The following is a 19,404-nucleotide window of genomic DNA, read 5'->3' as shown; positions in this document are numbered from 1 at the left end:
CTCAGTGAGTTGAGTACAAGGTCTGCCTAAGCCAGAGGAAGAACAGTTCATCTAGCGTAAAAAGCGACATAGCTAATCAGTTTGGACATCACCAGTTGCAGAAAACCCGCCAATAGCGCAACACAGAGTACGAAGCCTGGCTCGGTGTAACTTACTGCAAGCCAGAGAGCTATGTTGGCCACTGAGCACTGGAGAACAGATGCTGTTGGAGACATTGTCCATCAGTCAGCAAGTGTGATGCCAAGGCCAGAATGCCAGAGAGGAGTTGGCAGAGGTGTTGATCCAGGGTAGCAGGAGATGGAGGAGGGCAGGTGGTACTCTATTATAGCTACCTGATCCCCTCCTTTTGAACCAAAAGGTTTATGAGGGTTTTGGGAGACCAGCTGCTGGCATTCAGAAAAGGCAAAATCTTGTGGGAAAGAAAGTGGCGATGAGACACTGGAGATAAGTGAGGAAGAGTGTCAATGTTGTCCTCCCAGCAATCTCCATCCATGACCGCCGGCTCATCCCAGTCTCAGGCCATGCAGCCAGATCTCTATTTGTGGTAGTAATGAGCCGGCATCGGGTCCCTGCGGTCAGAACAAAAGCAGACCAGTGATAAAGATGAAGTGGGCTGTGGATCCCATGGTGCCTTTTAGGAGAGTGGAACATTGACCACGAGATCTCTATCTCATTGATCAGCCAGTTCAGAGAGAAAAAAGTTCCTTTCCTCCAGAGAGGCCTGTTCCTCACACCACTGCTCTACTCTCCAGCAAATTTCTTTGTGTGGAAAAAAAAAACAGAGAGATGCTTTAAAACTCCCTGTTTGTTAACCAGCTGATTTTAAGCAGTGATTGTAAGGGGAAAAATGCTGTTCTGATTTGTGGAGTTACCTCACACCTCTGATTGAACCTCTGATTAGCTGATTAAACTAAATAAGGTATTTACCAGGAAATATGGTCCTAAACAGTATGCACACTCCAAGTGTTTATCCAGCACGCTGAAACATTGTGGTATTGCTGAATCCAGAATTTTCCGCAGGGAGTTTTGATTGAGAAAGAGTTTTTTTTTTATCTATCTGTGGGACTAATCCATTTCTGGGAGTCTGGCCAAAGTTTGAGTTACACCACCCAAACAAAGCACAGTTACGCTACAAAACTGGCTAACAGTTGGCCAGCAAATCTTCGGGAACGTGGCCTTTGAGCTGAAAAGAGTTGATGGGGAGACAAAAGATGTGAATGCTCTCGACGGATCCAGCTCACAGAGTGAAAATTCAGTCGGCTGCTGAAGCAGCACCAGCTGGGTTAAGTATCGTCTCCTTTCACATGATGCAAAAACTCGGTTTCGTCTTTGTCTGCCACACCAAGTAGCAAATAAGCAGAATCCCTCAACATAGATCGGATCACAGCAATTATCTAAATACATTTTGCTGTCGGCGCTCACCTGGGAGTCGCTCTGTATTGAATCCCAAAGATAAACTCGAAGCGATGGCTTTCAGACAGAAAAAGCAGGTATGAATTTCATGCGCCGGCTCGGCCAGGGTGGCACTGACAAGACAGATCAATGGTTGTTGTGTGAAAAGGGTCAGCATAGGTGCAGGCAACAGCTGTGCTCATCTAATTATAATTAAGAAGACACAGGAAAAAGCACCTGCGTTTTGTTTGTAAGCATACTAAATGTACTGATGCCGCATGTACACTTCATCACACGTATGCATATGAATTATGTATTATTCATGACCGTAATTAAATTACTGGCTCATTATGAATAAATATGCAGCAGTGGAAGATTTCTGCTTCTATAGTATTTAATAGATTTATAATGCAGCAGGAAAGAAATGCCAAAGATAAATTGGCATTTGGTTATAGCTAATAGAATGAAATAATTTATCACGCTGACACTGCTTCCTAAACTAAAGGGAGCAGCCTTGACACTCTAGTACTTTACAAGCCCAGCGACAGATTGGCGACCTGTCGAGGCTCCAGCTTTCGCCATCCGCAACCCTGAATTGAGTAAGCAGAAGAAAATGGATGACTGGATGGATGGATGGATGGATAGTACTTTATATGCTCTAGTTCGAGGCAAACAGAAAAGCTCTTTAGCAGACCAAAAAGGAAGCGAAACGTGTGAAGGATGATGCTGCTCCACTTCTGAGACTTCTTCAGCTGAGCACCTGCCATTAAACCCTTTTCGCTTTCACTTCTGTGCCTAATATTTAATTCCCAAAACTTTCCAACACATAGACAGATGGACACAAATGCACGCATACAAAAAAAAGAAAAAAAGAAAAGGAGCTGTGTCTTAATGCAAGTCATTCCAGGTTTTTCTTTTAGCTTGTAGTCTTAAAAAACACCGAAGGGAAGTTTGATCGTTTCATCTAAAGATCCCAGAGATGTTCCGATGACGATAACAAGCAGACGGAGCAGCAAAACAAGTAGATTAAAACTCAAGTACTCGAACCTAAATTGATTTCACAAACAGGGTCAACATCAAAAAACGTTGTACTGCACACAGCAGTGAAAAGCAAATTAGCATTATGCTTTGCTGTATTTCATTACTTCTGAGCGACGAATCTGTACAAATACTAAGCTGTGAGCGTCTCTAAAAGTCTGAAATCTTTTTGTGAGATTTCAGCAGGCGCCGTGCCGTCTCCCCATTGCTCTGGATAAGCAAGCTGCATCTGAAGTTAAATATGTGTCTTCCTACAGCTGGTTGTACTACATTGAAGTAAAATGCAGATCAGCTCTGTTTAATCAGCTCAGACTCGGAGTTGTGAAGAATAATGTGCTGCTTGCTGCCAACGCGACGCTATTTGCAGCTGGAGCGAGTTGGATTTTACATATAGTGGTCTTAAAGCTCAATTTCAGTGGAGAACTGAACCGTAAGCTGCCCCCACCCCCAAGCAGAACAGGACCCACATAGCAGAACACATACCGCCACACTCTCAAACACAGAGATTTATTGTGATGACTGATGGAGGGTGATTAGGCAGACGCAGAGGGAGAGAGAGGGAGAGTTTGTTTCTGAAAACTATCCCTCCATCTCTCTTTATTAGTTTTCTTAAGAGTGGCGCATCCTGACCCGCTAGTCATCTGCAGCTGCTATCTGAGAAGAACTTAGGTAGAAGGGAAATGGCAGGAAAAGAGACAGGCGGAGGAAATAAAATGGAAAAGAAAAATAACGTATAAGAGGAGACAGGAGAGGAAAAAGTAAGAATGAGGTGAGAATGAGGACAACACAGAGGCGAGATCAGCTGAGGCTTGTGTAAGGGCAGTAATAGCAGATATTAAAGGTGGAACAAAAGCAGAGAGGTGAAAATTGGTTAAAACTGGGATAGGGTGAAAGAAAGGAAGAAACTACTAAGAAACTGGGCAATGACAGGAGAATAGTATAAGACCAGACAGCAAAGGATAGAGATGTTTGTTACATCTGCAGAAAAAGAAAGGTTGCACACCATATAAAGAAAAAATACAACATCAGACTCGGCTTCAAGGGTACGAACAGACCTTGGTGTTCATGTAATCAGATGAAAGAGTTGCTTGCTATGGGGACTCTGTATGCCACCAAGCTAGCTAGCTTGGTGGCATACAGAGCAGCAGTGGAATCAGGAGACTGACTGATAAGACTGATACCTTGGATCTGTATTTAGTGCATGGAATGAGTAATAACTGAGCCGCCCCACAGGAAAACAGTCAAACAAAATCAACTGAAGAAACTGTGACATGTTGTTAAAATCACCAGAAGAAAGGAATCAAACGAACAGACGCCTTTCTTCTCGTCCTTAAAGTGAGCTATTTAATTCCCAGACACACAGCGCCAGGGAGTATTAAAGAATAATAATGGTTATTTAAAACACATTTTGGAGACCAAAATGCCTCCAGCAAATTGTGTTTCTTTAAAGCCGCATAAACTATAACGACAGTCCCAGTCATGATGAGACGAAAACAAAACAAACAAACCAAAAAATACATATTATGCACAGATGCGTTACAGTGCATGAAATTCATAATAAAAATGCATTTTCACTGCATATGAAGTTAAAGGACTTATCCAGTGACAGTTGTTCAAAGTGATGGTGAAAGTAAAAGTGCACTCATGATTCAGTAGCATTTAGATCCACCTTTAGCAGTAATAATGTTAAGTAATCATTGCTTTTGCATGACTCTCTCAGTCATATCGTTGTTGAGGAACTTTGGTCCATTCTTCTTCATGAGGTTGCTTCAGCTCATTAAGATTTGTGTTTATGGACCGGTCGCCCAAGGATCTGTCACAGCATTTCAGTCAGGTTGAGGTCTGGACTTTGAGCCATTGCAGCACCTTGATTTTTTTTCTTAGATTTGCTGCTGTGCTTGAGGCCATTGTCCTGTTGCATGATACAATTTTTGTCAACTTTTGGCTGTTGGACAGACGGCCTCATATTTGGCTCCAGAATACTTCGGTATAAAGAGGAATTCATGGTTAACTCAATGTCTCCAAAGTCGCCGGGCCCTGTGGCTGTAAAACAAGCCCAAATCACCACCCCTCCACCACCGTGCTTAACAGTTGGTGTAAGGTGTTTATATGCTACGTTTGATTATCACCAAACGTGCTGCTCAATTCAGCATTCAAAGTGCTTTCTACTATAAGTCTCTTTCACTCAGTCATATACATATTCAGTCAGTGTATTTATCTATACCGCAGCACTTTCATCTAACATTTACATACTCCTCTGGATTCTTCACGAGGCTTTCTTGGATTCAGCATCTGGCCCAATGATACTTTGACACATGGATAAAAGACACCTGAGCTTCAGCCACCCACTTTGGTCTTGTCTGTTCAAAGGGCATAGTTGCAGTTGCAATTTTACAAACCTAAGTGATTCTGCAGTGTTCTTTTTTTCAGAGAGAAGGGTCCTTCCAAACACAGAATACTGCAGTTGTTCAGTCTATTTGTAACTGTCCTGTCATGAACTTTAACCTTTAACGTGCTAACAGAGGGTTGTGGAGTCTGACCTCAGGGTGAATTTGCCGGGACACCAATACCTGAGAATACTGGCAACTGTCTCAAATGTTCTCCATTTGTGACAAATCGTTCTCACTCAGGAATTATGGATACGTTGTTTGGAAATGGCCTCATAACCATTCCCAGTTAATCATTCCTGATGTCTTTCTTCCTTGGCATTGTGTCAACACACACCTGAATGCTCCAGACCAGTAACCTGCCAAAACGTCTGCTTTTATAGAGGTGCTCAGATGTGCTGATGAACAATTAATAAATTGGATTCCATTATCAGCACCTGGCTGTTACTTACCTTCTTTTTTCTGTGGAAGCAGTAACGATGTGCTTAGTTTTCCATTCATTGCTCCTGTATTTTGGCTTAATTTTAGTTAAATAAACAATAAAACTGTGTAATCTGTCATGTAGTGTAATTCGTCTGAAGTTGTTTTCACCTAATTTTAAGACCTAAAATGTTAAGTTTATATACTGGCACAGGGCACGACAGTGTGTAAGACAGTAACTAGTGTGTACTTGTGTGAAAGATAAGCTGACCAGATGTTTGTTGTACATGAACATGAGCTGCAGTATTCTGGCTCTGGTATGACCAACTGCAGTGAAACATCTGGAAGGGAGACGTTCTAAAGCATCCAAAGTAAAGACAGCTATCGTGTAAATGGTCTCTGGCCAGATTGGCTAGTGGGCTTATCAAGTGACAAAAAGCAATTCTGTACCACGTGTAGCACAGAGCTGCAGGATAACTTACCCATTTAAATCAGTTACGAAAGCTCAACATGTACTAAACACAAACACCTCAGATTCAGTATCTGCACATGTGAGTGGACAAACATGTAAACACTCTGAGATCTATTTCAAATATTCAAAGTGAGCGTGAGTGTTTTTTTTTTAAGGAATAGTACATAATAAATGACACAAATGAAGCACTGAACCTGAAAACTCTGCTTCTCTGAAAGCAGGTTTTCAACTTTGTCCAATAACCATACGCAAGCAATCAGCTGTGCCTCAGCTTTGTCTGATGTTCCTGTTCAGCAGTTGCTTCTGTCTGGCCATGTGGAAGAATCCCACGGATTTCATTTGCCTACTAATAAAGTAATCTTGAGAAATACGTTTTGACTCCAAACTATCTTCCAAATAAACTCTCGCTCAGAAGAGAGAGGTACAGATTCTTTTTTTTTTTCCTGGTGCCGAATGAGTTTTTCAACAAAAGCACTCCCAGTGCACCAAAACACTGTATCACAGGAGACAGGGAAGAGGGAGAGGCACAACATGAGAAGGGGAGAGCGTCTGCAACAGAGCGAGGGAGGGATAAAGACACCTTAAAAGCACAGCTAATCTAGCACTTGGGTTAGGTGACATTCAAGTTGCAAGCAATTTTCAGAGTATTTAAATAATAGTTCTCTCAGAGAATTCTTGAGTTATTGTGTGTGTCTATGTGTGGATAAAAGCGCAAATCCCTCAATATTGCCAGCATGGCCTTTGTTTGCCCAGCAGACCTCAGGTTCACCTCTAAATCCAACCTGAGCACCGCCCTGCGGAAATGCAGCTGGATAATCTCTCTGTACTCATACAAGCAGATGGCTTTTCAAGCCTAAAGCAACCCCTGGACATCAGACATATCATTAATATTCATGAAAACGCCCGACACATGTTGAAGTCATAGAGTATTATGTTTCCTCACTCCAGCAGACACAGGGATACAGCACGTTTCATCCTTTACGGTCGAGGAAAGTAGGCAAGGGATAAAAACAGGGCATGAGATCATCAGTGGCATGAAAAAGGATTCAGATAAAATAGGAGGCATGTAAAAATGTATTCATTGACATTTGTTCAATTACTTTAAAATCTTGTGATGGCCAATAGCTAAATGACCTTTATCCAAGCCTTACTATGAAAATAAATTAAAGTACAACACGGGCATTGAAAATAGAGCCTCGGGGATTTCTGATAGGGGGATTAGAACTCCTTGAACCTAAATGTAGTTCTTCTAAGTCACCATTTATAAATTATGAATACAAGTCTGATTTCTTATCTTTGAGATTCAAAAGGAAGCATCGCAGTAATACGAGAACCTCACTGCATAGTCGAGCTAAAATACCTGCAAAGCAACAGGAGGCTTCTAACACACGCAACATTAGTCTGCCCCTGTTTTTAAGTCCCGGTCCCAAGGTTTGCTTGTTACATTGTCTCAGATGATAAGAAGCGCTCAACCTGCACACAGTCAATCACTTCTCTGCAGTGGCTCCTTTTATATTAGTCACCATTAGTGTGAAACCCAGATGGCTCAGTCCCACTCCCCTGCCTCTCTCCTCGGTAAAAGTGGCCTCCGCAACAGCAGTGGAACTCAGGGAGTGATTGATAGAGACTGGTAAACGACGTGCTGATCACCTAGTGGGGTCTGTCAGCCACAATATTGCTGTCAGTGTCCAAGGAAACCACGAGCTGGGGCAGCAACAGCATCTGTGGCTCTACGCTCACAGTGAGAGATTAGGTGGTCAGAACCTGGTGTACAGAGTGCCACACACACACACACACACACACACACACACACACACACACACACACACACACACACACACACACACACACACACCTCTGCTCTAGCAAATACAGCTTCCATTATTACTTTTTTGTGTGCTATTTTTCAGTTATTTCTTATTTTGAATCTGTCTGATCAAGAACCTTTTATTTTTATGAAACATGAACGGCTTCCTCATGAAATGGCTTTGGTGCAAAAATTAATATGTGTTTTGCTGACAAAGCCCTTGATTGTACTGCACAACACCTGGACACCCTTTGGTTTTATTCTCCGGCATCTAATTTACTCCTGTCCTCCTGAGCGGTCCGCAGAGGCGTGCTGCAGACTATTTGCCTTTCAAGCACAGAATAAGGGTTTACATTATTTCACGAAGAATTGCTGTTTACTCTGCCGCGCTATTGGATGAGCCTGACTTATAGCCGTAGCATACTCAGCAGGAAAACACCTACTTGGTGTGAAATAATAAAGTTTTAACTTCAGCCTCTTCTACAGCCCTTCTTACCAGGGGTCCATTTATGATCATTGCAAAGGCTGACTGTATTCTAACCTATCATATTTTGCCTAAAGTCAATCATTTTCTAACTAAAAGCACTCAATGTGTCAATAAATGATTAATACCTGCTTTGATAAAAATCTCATTGTTTCTTTAGGCATGAACTCAACTACTACACAGATGGGAGATTTAATAGATGATTGAATTTGCTCTTTTGTGAACATTTTGTGTTACAGGATATCCATTGTCTCAATACCAAGATTACTGTGGGTACTTATTAGTAAGCTTACTGTTTTTTTAAGGCCATGCTGGTGAATGCCATCAACAGGCATTCCCATCAGAATGAGAAAGGTGACCTTCTCTGCAAGACAGATAACACACACACCAGGAGCTGACTAGGCCGATTTGCACACCTTAAGCCTGAGATGAAGGACTTAATCAGCAAAATCAGCTGGTGTAGTGTTTGATTTGAATACAAATCTGCACACTCCTAGCTCTTGATAACATCCAGGTGAGGGTCGATGAGTTAAAGGATAATTCCGCTTTACGTCATCTCGACACATTTCCCATATACGGGGATGCTGTGATCTTTTCTTAGCCTCCCGTAGCTTTCTAAATAAATATGCTTTTACAGGAAACATTTCGAAAAACTCACAGACACAAAGCAGGGAGTCAGTGTTCTTATCCATAATGGACAATAAAATAAAATGTCAGCGCAGAGCACATGACATTAATCACGAGTGTAACAATCAAATGTAAAAGGCAGTGACTCAGATACTGTGTATTCCGGTACTGAAACATGTACTTATATAAGGTTTACCTCGAGCATTTTATGCTGCCTTATTCTTCACCGACCAACAGTGCACAAAAAGCTCCACCTTTACCATCTACAGCAGTAAAACGCTACTTAGGCATTTATGCAGTAATCCAGTGATATATAGTAGATAAACAAAGTATGTCTCTCAGTGGGGCCAGTGCCCTAAATTATGGGTACTTATAGGTACTTTTAGGTCATGTGCTAATAGAATTTATGTAATTTTATGCAAGACTTAAACTAGTAATGGCATTTTTATATAGTGCAGTTTTGCTCCCTTTGCTCTTGTTAGGATCTTGTTGTTGTTTATCAGTGGTCGAAGGGGGAAACGACTCTGTTGCAACACTTGGCACAGTTTTGAGCAGAAGCTTGTTTTATGTGTTGCTATCAATCCAAATGTAAACAATATTCGTCTCAGATAAAAAGGGAATCATAACTAAAAATAACCAAGAGTGTTACGTCACGGCAGTCGGTTCTATTTTTGCAGTAACATTTTTGTTCGATATTAAAGAATAGCAGTGCAAAAAAAACCCCTAAATATAGGCTTTGATAAATTAGGGAACACAAGTAAAATGACAGAGTCCCAAAGATTAGAGCAGAAAAGTTGCTGTCACACATTGCCGTGCCCCCGGAAAATCACAAAAAAGGTCCTGTTTGGAGGAGACAGTTGTCAAGACTGATAGTGGATGTAGGAGTGTTAAATTTACAGAGCAGTTGGAGATGGACACCAAACTAGCACAGCACAAGCCCAGTGCAAATGTTTCTATGAAGCTGTCACGCGATGTGGGAGACCACATTATATATTTGTCCCTTTCACTGATCACTGAATTATCAGCCGTCTTAATACTAAAGCTATTCAGTCTAAAGAAATGGTATCTGAGCTGGCCAAGCTGTATACTACTGGCCGAGGCCCGATTAAAATGGCTGCTTAATTAAGTGTTACACGAGGATTAAATTAATATGACAACAGCAGATCTTCTAATCCTGTCAGTCTCTGTGACAAACAGGCACGATTGGCTGAGCTACAAAGTATTCTGGTAATCCAGCCGATTGTGCAACCCAGATCACAAAGAGAAGACGTAAATAAAGATGAAATTTGAGCCAGTGTAGGAAAACTGCACATCTATGCGGATGGTATCAACTCCTAAGAGTATTTTATTTCTATACTGCGTTTATCGGTTAACAATTCAAAATGTGCATTTTCTCTTCATGGAGTCTTTAATATTCATACGGTGGTATTATCATAGTCAGTGTTTCAAAGCTCTCTGCACCGCCAGTCAGTGCCGCCAGAGATTTTTAACAGCAGGGAGTCCTGGTCTGTCTACGGCTATAATAGACTGATATCTCATTAGAAAGACAAGCTGCACTGTACCAGAGGACTTTATTGGAGCTAGTATGGCAATAGAGTGTGTTTTAGTAGTTCTACTGATCAGATTCCCGCAGTTAAATAGGCGGCTTCACTGCAGACACAATCTAATTATGGCAGAGCACAGCAAAACACACTGAATGGATAAAATGAGCGATGGTTGACATGTTTTTAAAATCTGTAGTTAATAATCAAGCTGTTTCATAATTTACTAATTTATTCAGCAAAATGTATTAAAAAAAACATCAAATTTAGTTCACTACATCAAGGCTGTCACAGATACATTTTTCCGAACGCACATATCATTTCTTATTTATAATAGATTTTTATCTAGTTTATAGTTTTGTCTCATTTAGAGGAGCGCTGTCTCTTGACATCAGGCAGCAAAACAAACCATGTCAGAGTTCAGACGAGCCAATTAGCATCCAACTGGGATCTGTTTGGTTGCAGTCAAGCTCTGTGCCAAATCCAATCAGTCATGTTTAAAGTGTGCTCAGATAAGAAATTATACATTTTAAAATCAGACCAGTATAATAAAAAACATCTGCTAAATATCCTCATTTAAAGGAATAGATGGATGGCCAGTTGTTGTTTTCAATAAATGAGATACAGGGGAAACCAAACCAGACTTTGTATAAAACTGCATAGATCGCTGTTTTAGTTTCTAATTATTCTGATAAAATAATTTACCGTGCTGTATGTTTCCAGTTGAGTCACACTGAGAAAATCTGACCTGCCCAAGAGTGCAGGAGACAATATAACAACTTTAAACACAAGCAGTCATATGGCCCCAAAAAACTTGCCCACACACTTGTCCACCCCTGCTTTATTTAGTCACAAGAAGTCATTAAAACTACTTTGATCTTTTAAAATCTTGTAACAGTAAGAAGTTCTGACAATTTCAGGTCCTTCTGTAGGTTTTTCAGAGAAAAAAGCAGCACATTTAGAAGCTTTTCCCCCCAATTCTACTACAACACTAGGGACAAGCACTTTTTAAAAAATACTGTGAGACTGAAGGCCAAGCTCATTTTGGTATGCCATACACGAGCATATGCAGCAGTATAAAGGCTAAAGGATCACTGCTTCACAGTGTTTGGCAGAAAGATTAAAACATTTTGGAAGGCAGTTACAGAGACGTGAGAAATTATGTCAAATGAAGTTCCAAATACCCCAAAACCATTTCTGCTTGGTTTGTAGCCAAAAGAACACAGTTGTCATCAACGTGAAGAAACATGACTGAACCTCAGGTTTTAAATCCTGAAAAGCTATCAGAAGTGTTTTGGAAAAAAAGCAAACAAAAAATACAAAAAATAAAAAAGTACATTGACTAAATACTAAAATAATAAAATGCTCATGGAAAAAGACGAATCACGTCACATCATATACTAGAAAAAAATAACACATGAAAGGTGATTTAGATCATTTTGAACTTTGCATGAGGTCCCTGGTACTAGAAGGGCAGTTTCAAAAACTTTGGAAATTGGCACACAGCTGTCTGTAGGGTTTACAGAGAATTGTCCAAAAGACAAAACATCCTGCAAGGTGCCAGAGCGCTTTGAGCTGATACAGGGACTCAAAATATCACCAAGGCATGCTCTTCTGCATACCTTGCAGAAGGTATGCAAGGTATGCAGAAGAGCATCTTTGACTCCACAACATGTCAAACCTTGAAGCAGATTATCTAAAGCAGCAGAAGACCACACTGGGTGCCAGTCCTGTCACATCAAAATGAGCCAAAATCTCTGAGGAATGATTCCAGCACCTTATTGAATCAGTGCCATGAAGAATTAAAACAAAGCAAAAGGAGGTCCAAGTTGGTGTACCTAAAAGAGCAGCTAGCGAGTATATACAAAGATTTTTTAAAAATGGTTTAACGGGTTTGGGAACAATATTTGAACTATGTAAAAAAATGATTCTTCTGCAGTTTGCTCTTTGTTTTCATTTTATTTGGATATTTTATCATTACTACAATTCTTTTAAAAATATTAATACAATATAACTGAGAGGAAAAAATGTTCAGTAATATTTTGACTTGAGTTGTATTACAATGGAGAAAAATGACACGGTAGAATTTCATCATTTTTACGAACAACTGGGAACTCTTTCCCCGTAAGTCTCCTGCTAAACCCACATAGCCACTAATGAGCCTCAATGTTTCAAACTCTTTGGGCCAGATTTACTAAGTAGGGCAGACTAGTGTGAGGCTGCAAACAGAAAAAAAAGAAGAAGAATAAGAGGGGAAAGTTCTGTGGGTGATCTAATAACAATGTGCACATTTATTAACACAGTCCATCTCCTTTATGTCAATATGAACAATCCAATCTACCAACAGCAGGGAAAATAAGCATAGGGACACAAACGAGCAGATCCGATGAGTGATTGACCGCAAACACGGGAAAAGTTTCATACTTTAATATGGCAGAAATAAGTCAGTGACAGTTGGATAAAAGGTGTGACCCACTGTGGAAATTTAAAAAGGTGTCTCATGAGATGCACAAGAGAAATGTTACATCTGCAAGCTATCTTGCTGAGTTTTGACTGGTGGGGTGCATTTATTATTTAACTAACATTTGCAGTCTGAAGGCGGTCCTGACATATGACAAATGACTGCAAATGTGAATGAAGCTAAAACACTTATGCACAACAACACTTATGCACGGCCTTATTAAAGCCCTGATTGACTTTCCAATGGTTTATGCGGTGTGTTATGACTTCATTTGGAGAGCATTGGTAATCTTTGATTTCTTCCAGAATATTTAGAAAATCTAGTTTGTAATGATAAGGACCTCCTGGCATTCCAGATGAATTACCACAAAACAAGCAATTTTCCTTCATGAAAGGAAAACTTTCTGTGCAAATATAATATATTGCAACTAAATCTGCCCCTTTTTTTTCTGTCTGGCTGAATCACACGCCACCAGCCCCGGGCCAGGTGGTTGGAACTTACCTCCTTCTCTCCACATATATTGCTGATGATTGAGTTGGAAGCTGGACTGGCAGATGGACCAAGGACCGCCACCACCCCTTTGGACATGATCTGGCACACTGGAAGAAAACAGAGGAGGAGTACAGAGATATAAGCAGAGGCAATGAGAGGTAACAGAGATAATTAAAGTAAAGTAAAGCAGTTGGTGTTAGGTCAGGCTTTTTTTTTTTCAGCCTAATGTTAATGGATCCATATGATCACTGCCTCAACCAACAGATAGCAGCCTGCACCAGCATTTCTCCTGTCTCAAGGGAACCAGAAACTACAAGTGTAAGGGAAATGTGCACAAGGACAGATGCATGTGTCTATGCAAGAGAGTCCTAAACTCTCTCTGCCTTTGGATGTTTTACTTGTTGGGGATATTAATATGATCAACTCTCAAATATAAAGACGGAAAGATATGCAGTAAAAAAGAAAGAAGAAGACAATGACGGATAAACAGAGTGGGAGTCAGTGAAAAGCAGACGTTGGGAAATGTGACAAGCAGCAATATCTGGAGGGTGAAAATAAAAAATCTGGCATTTGATAATTTGCACATGAATGCAATAATATCCCCAAAAGTGACACGCACACACACACACACACACACACACACACACACACACACACACGTCTCATCGTGTTTTTCAAATACAAGGATTGATTTAACAGCAGTACCTTTGGGCTTTAAAACATATCTGTAAACAGAAACATTTCAGTAAAAGTGACTTTCTTTCCTTTGCCATGTGCACGGGCCATATGCTTTAATCTCCCATACTGGGAAAGAATGCTGTTTCTTATGTGTTTATAATCCCTGGCTTGTAATTAACACACTGCAGTCCAGGGTGTAAAGAAGACACACATACTGAAGTACTATTATTGTTTGAGCATGTGTGCACCAAGTGTGTGTGTGGGTGTTGGTAATTTGGTGGCTGTTATTGGGGAATTGCTGAGCATTAACCAGCCACCAGTGTAAAATAGGCAAAGGGGAAACATTTCCAGGCCTGTGCGGTGCATCCAGAGGCAGTGAATCGAATGATTAATAAGTAATCCGCTAGTCACCCATGGGGCTTGTAAGACATGAATACACTGGCATCTTACATGAAAAAAAACAACACACATGTATACAGTGCACACGCACGCACTAACGCATCCACACCCACACTTTTGTTTGCACCTGTCTGTAATGGCTTCACTGAATTATAAAGCTGAATGATTTGACTGCAAGCCAGAATGCTCCCGGCCCTGGTGACACTTTCATTTGCTCTCTTTGTGCACGGCGAGCTTTTTCTGTGTGTAAATATGTGAGCCATTTTGAAAGTATTTGGACAGTTATACTCCTTTTTTTTGGAAAAAAAACAAAACAAAACACTATGTGGGATTCAGTTCTTTTATTATATTAGGCCTAAATTAAAATGATTCAAAAACATTTCTTAAACTAAACAATTATATAGGTATATGTAAGTATATGTAAAAGAACTTTACATAGGTTAATTCCTAAAAATGAATGTAGCTCTGGAAGAAAAGGTCAATAGAGTGAAAAAAACAAAAATCTACCTAAAAAAAAGAACCAAAAAGTTGCTCGTGGCCCAAATCAAACAATTTCCTGTAAACAGCATTTATAGGCTATCACGCAGCAGAATTAGCACGCTACTCTTCAGTCGTGCGTTTACTGCTATTAAAACTTGATGGATAACTAACGAGGTACAGTATATTGCCACTAGTATTCGCTCGTCTGCCTTGACATGCATATGGACTTGAGTGACATCCCATTCTTAATCCATAGGATTTAAAATGATGCCGACCCACGCTTTGCAGCTGTAAGAGCTTCAGCTTTACTGGGAAGGCTTTCCACGCTGTTTAGGAGTGTGTTTATGGGAATTTATGACCATTCTTGCAGAAGAGTGTCTGTGATGTCAAAAAATGATGTTGGATGAGAAGGCCTGGCTTCCATCTACGCTCTAATTCATCCCAAAGGCGTTCTGCCGGGTTGAGGTCAGGACTCTGTGCAGGCCACTCAAGTTCTTCCGCACCAAACTCACTCATCCATGTCTTTATGGGCCTTGCATCATGCACTGGTGTGCAGTCATGTTGGAACAGGAAGGGGTCATCCCCGACCTGTTCTCACAAAGTTGGGAGCATGAAATTGTCCAAAATGTCTCAGTATACTGAAGCGTTAAGAGTTCCTTTCACTGGAACTAAGGGGCTGAGCACAACTCCTGAAAAATCAATTTACACACTGTTCTCGAGCTAAGAACACTATGCGCCTTAGCATCTGCCGCTCTGTGATTTTACATTGCCTACCATTTAATGGCTGAGTTGCGGTTGTTCCCGGTCACTTCCACTTTGTTATAATACCACTAACAGCAGACTGTGGAATGTTTAGTAGTCAGGAAATTTCTGACTGGACTTGTTGCACAGGTGACATCCTATCACGGTACCATGCTTGGGATTCACTGAGCTGCTGAGAGCGACCTGTTCTTTCACAAATATAGAAGCAGTCTGCATGCCTTGGTGCTTGATTTTATACACCTGTGGCCATAGACGTGACTGGAACACCTGAATGCAATGATTCGGATAGATGAGTAAATACTGGCAGTTTGGTCTATATGGGATCTTTCTGCGCTTTCAGATCCAGCTAGAGGATCTGAGTATCCCACATTCAGGGAGTCAAAAAAACCAACAAGATGCTACAACAAGCCATAATTGAAAATGTAGGAGTAGACAAAGTCCAATGAAAGTACAACGCTGGAGTTCAGGTGGTCACTGACTACCACAGTCTGTTCCTTTCCATATTCATTTCCACAATTAATTTTCCTCAAAGGCCACATGAGAAACTTGGACTGTTGTGAAGGACCGCAACAAAAAGCTTATTAAGTGATCAAATTAATATGAAGCTGCACTCGGTTCTGCTTGGTATTCATTTTATTTATACAGCGGTCCCAGTTTGTCATGTGGCCTTTGGGGGAAATTAATTACCCATCCCTGCTTTATTTGGTCAGAAGAAGTCAAACTCAGCACAGCCCCTTTCTGATGGCAGTCTGACTCAGTCAATGACACTGGGGACCTCTGCTATGAAGATTTTCATCTTCGCAAGCCTCAAAGCCAGTGGGACTATGCTTATTCAACTTGGAGAAATGTGCCACACTCTTTTTTTTTTCCTGAGGGTGAAGGTGAAAAAACTGGATTCACCTTATGTGGAAGGAAAGCTAAACACCAACAGAAACTGTTGTTTCTGACAGCCTTATAAACTGTGTGACCATAACTGCTATAAACACAAGCGTTCTTTTTCTCCTTGATAATAACTATTTACATAAACATCTATATACATCTCCTGAAATATTTGTTCACAAGATTTCCATAATTATGCATGTCACTCGAGTTCCTTTGTGGCTCAGATCACTATTTAACATTGTTTTTCACTAATCAATACAAGGTAGTATACCCTGTAAACTCATGTCCTTAAGAAACAGGAAAAAATCCAGTTAAGACTCAGGAGATAGGGCTCTTAGGCTGAAATGGCCTTCAGCTCACACTGGAGTGGTTCGCAGCTGAGTGTGAAGCGGCAGGAATGAGAATCAGCACCTCTGAGTCTGAGGCCATGGTCCTCAGCCGGAAAAGGGTAGAATACGCGCTCCGGGTCAGCTAAGAAATACTGCCCCAAGTGGAAGAGTTTAAATATCTCGCAGTCTTGTTCACGAGTGAGGGAAATGCCAAGCGGGAGATCGACTAATGGATTGGTGCTGCAGCGATGCGGACGCTGTATCAGTCCATCGTGGTGACGAGAGAGCTGAGCGTAAAAGCTAAGCTCTTGATTTACTGGTTTACTATGACCCCACCCCACGTCCCTACCCAAAGCGCATGTACACAAAATTTAGGTAGTTACCGAAAGAACGAGACTGCGGCTACAAGTGGCAGAAATGAGCTTTCTCTGAAGGGTGGCTACTCCTCCAAAGGAACCAGTTGTGGTGGTTCGGGCATCTGACAAGGATGCCTCCTAGGCACCTCTGGGTGAGGTGTTCTGAGAATGTCCCCCTGGGAGGAGGCTCTGGGGCAGACCCAGGACACGCTGGAGAGATTATATCTCTTGGATGGCCTGGGAACGCCTTGGTGTTCCCCCAGATAACCTGTGGGAGGTGGCTGTTAAACATGATGGAGGCTCTGTCATGGTAAGGAGCTACATTTCAGCCGGTGGTGTTGAAGATCATGTTAAAATTGATAAAATCATGATAGTGGAAAAGTACCTTCAGATTTGAATTCACAAATCAATGCCACCTGGAAAGCTTCTGATTGGCATTTTTTCAGCATGACAATGATCCCAAACACACAATGGAACACCATCATTCATGGATTGGCCTCCCTAGAGGCTGAACCTTAACTTTATTGAAGCATCTTGACAGAGAACAGAAATAAAGGCCTCAACATTCAAAGAAGAGCTTTAAATGACCTTCAAGAAACCTAGAGATCTTTCCTGAAGACTACTTAAAGAGAGTAAATTCAGGATGTGTTCAAGAATAAAGGTTGTCATACAGATGTCACACATTATTATATATACCAGAAAATCTGTGCATGATAGAATCTTACAGTATGTTGTGGTTATGCAATCAGTCTATGTCCATACTGAACAGCCAGGAAAAGATGCATTGATGGTGGGATCTGACTTTTCTTCCCAGGTAATTCTCACTCAGTGATATTTTCATCTAACCGTGGCCGCTGATCCGTCCCTAATCCAAATCCTGGCTCTAATTACACATTCACACTTTCACACACTAAACATTTGCACAGTATACACAAAATCCAGCTTGTGCACAGCTACACACATTGCTTTACATATACCCACACGCACAAACACACGGGGACACATGCACGCACGCAAGCACACTATAGGAACCACACTGTGAGGTTTGTCTTAGCCCGGGCAGAGAAAGTAAAACAGTTTGTTGTGGTTGTGGTAAGTAAAGTGCTGTTTCCATGTATTAGGCAGGCACCACTGAAGCTCTTGCATTTGGGGAAGTAGGAATGTGTCATATTGAAAATCAATAGCTGCACTTTTTGCAGACACACACTGCGCTGTATTGATTCGGGGTGTTTTCATTAAAAATTAAAAAACAAACAAACCAATAAACATTGAGGTGTGATGCAACAAGTCACCAGACAGTACAACAATGTTGTGGGTAAGTGCTGATACCACTGATAACAAATAGCTACTCTGGCTTGTGTTAATAGAGTCACTCTCAGCGATGCATTTGTCACATCTAGGTTACAAATTAGTGGGAATCCTATGATGGTCTGGCCTACTTAATAAAAGCTCAACAACACCTGGATTAGAATGTCCACTGCACCTGGTGGTTTAGGCCAAAAGTGACGTGTTCTGTCTTTTTGTGCACATTTCCATTTTTATAACTTGGGGCTAATGGCCGATGTGTAGACACAAATGTATGATTGTGGCAATCTTTATCACCATTTCTCAGAAATCTTTCAGAAAGAGATCTTGGAACAGCTTAAAAAAGATGAGACTTTCTGGAGAAAAAAAACAATTAAATCTCAGTGAATTCTTTGATTCCTGTTTCAACTGATGCCTCTATCCCAGCGTTGATGTTGGAGGTTTATTTTCTGAGCCTATTGTTCAGGACTAGACTACAGGAGTACAGGGAGTATAAAAGGTGATGGGCCCGCGGTGACGTCACAATCGGCGTGCAAAAACTTTTCAAGGTCATCTCTAAAAAAGCGAGCAGCAATATAAAAAAAATAGAACATCTATTAAAATATGTTATGAGTAACTACTTGCAGAAAGAGCAAGAGAGGCTCTTTTTCTCTGAATGAATAAACACGCTGGCCAACAAACTCACACACACAAAATCACTTGCTTTTCCTGAACAATGATCTTCTTTCCTGTGCTACTTACTTGTTTCCCCCATCTCATATTCGCTGTCTCTCAGCAGTTCAAAGATGTCCACCTCCAGCTTGCCAGTGGTGGAGCGGTTACTGCTCCTGTTGATGCTGTCTTTGGCCAGCGTGATAGCCAGACGCTCTCCTCTGCTGCACTCCATAGGGTCATCAAGGATGGCAGCTGAGGAAAATGGAAAATAAAAGGCCATTGTGTTGTGAGACTGAGAGAAAATCCCCCAAAACAAAACACATTTATTCTTGCTGGTAAGTGAAATATTTCCCAAATGAAGAAGAGCAAAGGTGGCCTTTTTGCCATTGAGTTTAGGAAAAAAGACACTTTTTTTCCCTTTCTACAATAAAAAGTCTA

The 19,404-nt window shown here is 41.1% G+C and overlaps 1 protein-coding gene across 1 annotated transcript in view; it reads right to left on the bottom strand.

The window, feature by feature from the left end:
* Positions 1 to 19,404, bottom strand: part of grik4 (glutamate receptor, ionotropic, kainate 4) — a 320,489-nt gene that overhangs the window by 110,083 nt on the left and 191,002 nt on the right. Inside the window, exons 5-6 of the mRNA XM_039622276.1 lie at positions 19,054 to 19,218; positions 13,131 to 13,228 (exon numbers count right to left, since the gene is read on the bottom strand). Coding sequence (XP_039478210.1) covers positions 13,131 to 13,228; positions 19,054 to 19,218 — 263 coding nt within the window. The remainder of the gene's footprint in view (positions 1 to 13,130; positions 13,229 to 19,053; positions 19,219 to 19,404) is intronic.

The sequence above is a fragment of the Oreochromis aureus genome, linkage group 14 (genome assembly GCF_013358895.1).
Source record: "Oreochromis aureus strain Israel breed Guangdong linkage group 14, ZZ_aureus, whole genome shotgun sequence".
NCBI lineage: Eukaryota > Metazoa > Chordata > Actinopteri > Cichliformes > Cichlidae > Oreochromis > Oreochromis aureus.
This window is presented reverse-complemented; position numbering and strand designations above follow the sequence as displayed.